This window comes from Euphorbia lathyris, chromosome 3 (genome assembly GCF_963576675.1).
Source record: "Euphorbia lathyris chromosome 3, ddEupLath1.1, whole genome shotgun sequence".
NCBI lineage: Eukaryota > Viridiplantae > Streptophyta > Magnoliopsida > Malpighiales > Euphorbiaceae > Euphorbia > Euphorbia lathyris.
The window spans coordinates 8181544-8188429 of record NC_088912.1 but is presented as its reverse complement, the minus strand read 5'-3'; the positions used below and the strand labels follow the sequence as shown (position 1 = coordinate 8188429).

The 6886-nt window shown below is 32.2% G+C and overlaps 1 protein-coding gene across 2 annotated transcripts; it reads right to left on the bottom strand.

Annotated features, from left to right (window-relative positions):
* Positions 1-1883: 1883 nt before the first annotated feature.
* Positions 1884-4503, bottom strand: LOC136223742 (F-box protein At3g07870-like). 2 transcript variants are annotated; one of them, XM_066011893.1, is made up of 5 exons: positions 4409-4503; positions 4117-4226; positions 2942-3909; positions 2340-2620; positions 1884-2026 (listed from the first exon to the last, which is right to left on the bottom strand). In XM_066011893.1, the coding sequence occupies exons 3-4, from the start codon at positions 3874-3876 to the stop codon at positions 2377-2379; spliced, it is 1179 nt and encodes a 392-aa protein (XP_065867965.1). In that variant the 5' UTR covers positions 3877-3909; positions 4117-4226; positions 4409-4503; the 3' UTR covers positions 1884-2026; positions 2340-2376. The 2 variants fall into 2 exon arrangements, with proteins under 2 accessions (XP_065867965.1, XP_065867964.1); XM_066011892.1 differs by having other exon boundaries at positions 2942-4226.
* Between the last annotated feature and the right edge of the window lie 2383 nt (positions 4504-6886).

The following is a 6886-nucleotide window of genomic DNA, read 5'->3' as shown; positions in this document are numbered from 1 at the left end:
TTCGAGAGGTAATTTTTTCTCTTCTTCTACCTTTCAATCTATTATAAGAGTTAGTGTTACAGGTTTGAGAGATTGAATAGACGAGGATTGAGAGTTGGTATTATGGTTTTTGTATTTAGTTGTTACCGAATAAGAAAGTTTAGGGGGTTGATAAGACACTTATAAAAGTTCAGGGAGCTAATCTACTTTTATGGACAAGTTTAGGAGCCAATCTACTATTATGGAAAAATTCAGGGAGCTGATGATGTATTAGGCCTAATTGTTTTTGTACTTGAAATATAGTCAAGCCATTTTACCTCTGCGTTTTTTTTAATCCTCTCGGCAATGGTTTGTTGACGTTTACACTAATCCTAACTCAAACATAGTTATACCAAGAGTAAATTGCTTCCTTATTGATTTCTAATACTTTTCCCACACAATTGGATACTTGTATAATGGATTCTACGGAAGCACGGATTCAGAAGTCACGTCGGTGTAGAGTGTTGGTAAAATGGCTTTAGCCATTTAAGTTGTGTGTGTCTAAGAGTGCTTGTGAAGTGGCTCTTAGCCTTCTAGCCATTTGAAGTATTGAAACTTATGAGAAGTTGAAAGATTTATATTGTTTGAGACCTTATCAAGTTATGTCATGCTGGTCATGGACCTAAATTTTGTATTTTTCAGATAAGTTTTAGACCCTTGTAACTAATTTTTCAACAATTTTAATTCCTTACAACAATCGAATCTCAAAATATTAACTTCCTGATGTATCTCCACTTCTCAAGAATTATTTCCACTTTTTTCTTCAAAACTCATTTTCTAAAGTTTAGTTTTTTCCAAAACAAATATAAAATAAAATTTCAATGTTTTTTGCACTAATCTTTTACTCTCTCCAATTAGCTTTGGAGAATTAATTTTTTCTCGACCATTTTAGATTTTATTGTTCCATTGCTTTTGATCTTAAACGCTTTTGATCTAATGCATAAGTTCAGATATAGCTATGTTAAGATTAATCTTGGGAAACGAATAAGAACTGCTAGTTGCTCATCTCTCACCTTATCCTGGATAATGAGTAGGTTTCTTTCAAAATTCCATAGTTTTCATGGGTCACTCTTTTTTTTATCCCTTTTCGACTCAAATTCACAAAGAAACATACCATTCTTCATTTCTTTCATTTGGAACGCCTTGATTGAGCGCTTGATCCTTTCTCCTAATATTGAGGTTTCGAGTACCCTACCCACCAGACTGTGTTTGGTATAATTTCTTACAACCATGTTACTAATATTGAGGTTGTTAATGATCAATTTTTACAATGTCAAACTAAAATATCTTCATTTTTTACAAAACAAAAACCTAAGTTTTTTAATACAAAAAAATTGCACAGTTACATATTTGACAAAATATGAAAATACAAGCTTTTTTTAACTTTAAGTTTTATAAAAAAATAAAATATAAATTTTATTTTTTATTAAAAATTATATATTATTTTTTAGTTGATTTTTTTATTGGACTAATGATGTGGTTTTTAAGCCTGAATCTATCCCGACCCAAACCCACCTAAATTAACATAAGATTGAGTTGCGCTTGGGTTAAGAATTTTTTAGCGGAAAATCATTAGACCTGGCCCATTAACAAGTAATACTTGTATCTAACTTTTGAAACTTTCTTGAAACATTGTGCCCGTATTTAAATTTCAAAACAACTGTTTTAAACAGAAAACCAACTAATCTCTACCATGTATTAGCAACCGCAAACAATAAAAAAGAACAAGTAAATCAAACGGGCCCAGGAACTTCCTCAATAAGAATGAGATCGGCAAAAGACACGGCCGAACAAGCTAGCGCATAATTGAAATCAAAATTAACCAACCAAAAATTAAAATTTTATCAATTAGTAATTAACCGAATTTAATAAACAAAAAACTATACACTTTTTAAGTACCCAACAAATAGTTTAATTAACTTGTCAACCATAGAAAAACAAAATAAGAATCAGAATCAATGTTATGCTCTCACCCAGATTGCTTCAAACATGAAAATGGCTCCTGCATCTGTAATTAAAAAATATTCCATTAGCATCTATTAGAAATTAATTTTAGAAAAAAAAAACAATTACAATTCTGTTCGTTGTTAGCTAATTTATATCCATATTTCATACAAGGATTTTGAAATTCCGGCACAAATTTAAACTATATACAATATATCCTTCTGAAGCAACTGAAATTACAGTCGAGTATATCCGATTTTTCAATCGGACATATTAGAGTTAACTACGTACAACTAAATTTAGTGCTAGTTCAAATATTCTTTGCAGAGGAAAAAATGTTAATAAATAATTTAGCAGATATTTAGAACTACATTTACCTTCGCTGCAGCTTACAATGTGTCTGTCTCATTGTCCTCATATGTAGGATTCAGAATCGGAATCGGAATCAAAATCATAATCATTACTAGAAGTAGAATCCGAATCAGAATCTGAATCATTAGTAGAACTAGAATCCGAATCTGAATCTGAATCTGAATCATTAGCAGAACTAGAATCCGAACCAGAATCAGAACTAGCATAAAAAAAAAACCTGGGATAAAACTCTTCTTCAACTATTGAAATATCTTTGGCCTCTTTGTGCAGCTTCAACTCAGTGCACCTACCCAACAGAGTTACAAATTGGTTAGAAAAAAAAGATAAAAAAACAGGGGACTTTCAAATTCATTTTGCAAGTAATTCTTTATTTCCTCAACAACTTCCTCATTTATCATATGCATCACTACATCTATTTAAGTTTAAAGTTTGAATTCATTGCTTCGTTAATTCATTCGCAACCCAATTTCTGTAGGCAGCTCTCGATCCCATTATCAACAAGGGATGCTATAAAAAATGTAAATGAAAAACTATTTGAGATCAATCAACTCAAGCTTTATGTAGCATAACATTACAAAATTACCTGGACATAAGATTACAAAATTACCTGGACATAACATTATGCACATTCACATTCTGTCCCGATAGAGCATGTTTGAGTGAAACCAAGCTTGGAGTATGAGCAATTACTTCCGCTGCTGATTCCATCCCATGGATCTTCAAATATCTGAACCGATTTCTTTTTGAATCTATGTAAAGTAAAGCATCTCCTAGATCCGTGGGTATAAAGTTTCTATAAGAGTGAAACATCAATATTGCCCCATCATTCAAGTACTTTATGGGTTGAAATGGGCCATAATACCGTGTTGGATAAGGACACATGGAAAAGGAGAAAACTTTAGACCACGCCTTTTCGGTACCATAATCTTTCATTGTCCAGACATGAATGGTACCGGACTTCGATACCCTAGATATGCAGACTTCTCCCCGTACTACTCCCACACTGCTATGCAGATAAAGTCGATCCTCACTTGGTGCTAAAATTGACCCAAACCGTTCCCTCTCAATGTCAAAAGTACATACAGATAATGGATGTAAATCAGAAGACCAATAAAGAAACCCATTCAAATAAGCAGGAAATAACTTCGGTGAACGCTGAGTGAAAAAGCCAATGCATTTCCATGTTTTTGTGCCAAGAATATGTACTTGAGCCATACTGTGAGTGCCTCTCGCAGACATTCTTATCACCTTATATTGGTTGGACAGAGGACTGAAACCAAAACTATAACTATAACGCATAGGATGTTGGTCCAAGCCAACCTTCTTAATCTCCGGAAGGTTAATAAACTCACCCGTAATGGGATTACAAACAATAAGGGGACTTCTAGCAAATGGATTGAACAAGCAAAGCAAGCCATTGCATGAATTACTTATACTGTATTTATATCTCTGATCCTTGGTTCTCTGTATTTTAAATTTGGTGTCAAGTTTAACCTGAACATTACAGGCACATCCAGACTTAGAGTGGCTATGATCACACATCCCAAGCTTGAGCTCGAAATCATCATTATCTGGCTGCACAAGATAAACCATTCTCGATTTGGAATCTTCGAATCAAGGGATAAACCTCAGCATGATCAAAATGGAGCTTTGCAAATTCAGGGTCTGAAACTAGATCATACCATGTTTTGCACACACATTTACATAAAATAATCCTCTTAATGGACAGCCTAAATAGGATATTTAACATAATATCCCGGGGAAGATCTGAAAAGGAAGGACCTGAATATGGAGTCTCTATATCAACTTCTTCCCCTGTTTCTTTTCTGACTCTCTTTGCATTAGAATCAGGAACAGTAGAAATCCTCCCTCTTTTCATCATTATTATAAACCTATGATATAGAAGCAACGCAAATGGGACTATCAGCAAACTGAATTCAAAACGCTAAAAACCCTAATTTTGGAAATAAATGATTCGAATTCAACAAATTCATTGAAATCTAAAGCAGGTTTAATAAATGATTGTATGACTGTAAATTGAAAACAGAACAATAGAAAGAAAAGACATTCTTACCGGAAATTTGATGGAAGGGAAAAACTGAGAAGCTCTGAACTCCGAACTGAACGGTAGAGCTGTAGAAAGAGCGCGGACCTCTTTGTATGTTTAAATAAGGAAGTGGGTTGAAGGCTTAAATACAACTAGGTCCCTAACATTTATATAAAAATCAATTAGGTTTCTAATCTTTTAAAATAGGCTTAATACATTGTTTGCCTCCTCAACTTGTTCAAAAAGTTTGATTGGTCCCCTAAACTTTTAAATTGTCCCCCTGAATTAGCATAAAATGTTCATTTAGCCCTCTAAATTTACGTAAAATGTAATCAATTGATCACTCGATTGTAAAAAAATAAGTTAAATGCGGAAGATATATTCCACGCATCTTAGAATGTCATTACATAATTAAAAAATGGGATAAGGTACCAAAATAGATCTAAGGTTTTTGGGGAAGTATCAATTTAGGCCCAACGTTCAAAATAGCACCAATATAAGCTTAACGTTTACAACATAATATCAATTTATGCTTAACGTTTACAATATAGCATCAATTTAGGCCTCACGTATAAAATAGCACCAATATAGGCTTAACGTTTACAAAATAATACGAATTTAAGCTTAACGTTTTACAAAATATATACAATTTAAGCTAAACTTCACAATTAAATTAACTATATCATATTCAAAATATCCATGACTCCTAAATTCCATGGCTCGTGTAATATATGGAAACTAAAAGTAATTTAAAATTGTGATATTTAGTTTAAATTGTATATATTTTGTAAAACGTTAAGCTTAAATTCGTATTATTTTGTAAACGTTAAGCCTATATTAGTGCTATTTTTTACGTGATGCTTAAATTGACGCTATATTGTAAACGTTAAGCCTAAATTGATATTATGTTGTAAACGTTAAGCCTATATTGGTGCTATTTTGAACGTTGGACCTAAATTAGTACTTCCCCAAAAACCTTAGGCCTATTTTGGTACCTTATCCCTTAAAAAATAGATTAAAAAGGAAGTTATTGTTTGATCAACTATACACCTTGTCTTTTCTTATATTAGAATTGTATACTCCGATTTTTATCGTTTTAATTTTTTTTTAAGACTCGTGGAATACATCTTCGCATTTAACTTACTTTTTTTTTTACGACCGAATGATCAATTGATTACATTTTACATAATTTCAAGGGGCTAACTGGACATTTTATGCAAGTTTATGGGGGCCTTCAAAACACTTTCAAAGTTTAGGGGGGCAAGACAAGTTCATGGGGCAAATGATATATTAAGCCTTTAACATAAGGGTTTTGCTTTTCACCGCCCCCAAATTACTTATTCCAAAACTTAATATCCTCTCTCTCTCTCTCTCCCGAGCCAAAAATTGGATTTATGAAAAATGGACCTGAGAACGTTGAGGAAATCGAATAACTACAATTCCTATTTACACTAATTGAAATTCGTCTCCAAAAGCTAACCGATTTAATGAATATATTAAAAAAAATTCATCCAAAATATACTAAACGGGTGATTCACACCATTCTGCCTAGGTAGAAACGGATGAACTATCTGTTTCTGCCTAGGCAGAAACGGATAACCCATTCCGCCTATGTGGAAACGGGTGATCCACCCGTTTCTGCTTAGGCAGAAACAGATAGTTCAGCCGCACCCGTTTAGCATATTTTGGATGAATTTTGTCTCCGAATCTGGAGATGGAACTCATGTTTTCGATTCGATTTTCAAATAAAAATACTTATCCGAGGAATCATTAGTCTTTTTCCTTTACCGTGTTTAAGTCCCATGAATGTTGTTCGAGTTTTTGAATTTCGAAGAAATTTGAGAGAATTTCAGTTTTTGAGTTTAAAAAATGGAAAGGGCAAAAGTGTCCAAGAGGGAGCGGTGTTAAATAATTTGGGGACAATAAATAGCAATCCACTAAAATAATCACTTAAGTCCTTAATCTATACCTTGAAAGTCAATTAGCTTTTTGACCTTCTAAAATTGTTAATTAGATTTCTAATGTAATTTGAAACCATTAATTGGATCCCTCCTATAATTGAAATAAATTTGGTTCGGTTATTTGATATGTTTAGTTCGATTTATCAGTAATTTTTAATATTTTAGGTGTCGATTATCGATTCGGTTTAAATAAAAAAATTGGTTAAACCAAACAAAAGTTAATATATTATACTAAGATATTTTTTTTAATGTGTGTCTATACAATATTTATTTCGATAGGTTGACGGCTTGTTTTACTAAAATTGAAAATATTATCAAATATTAATAAAAATCGAATGGAAAATATAAAATTATAAAACTAATGACCGAAACCGTTCGCATTATCTACTTCTCATCAAACTACTGGTAGTAATAGGAATAAAACTAAATTAAAGAATTAAATAACAATAAAAAAATAGCAAACAAATTCCTAATAATAAAGATATTCTCATTCTTATAAAATAAAATCTCTATCATGAAATTTATTTTCATAAAAAATAAATAT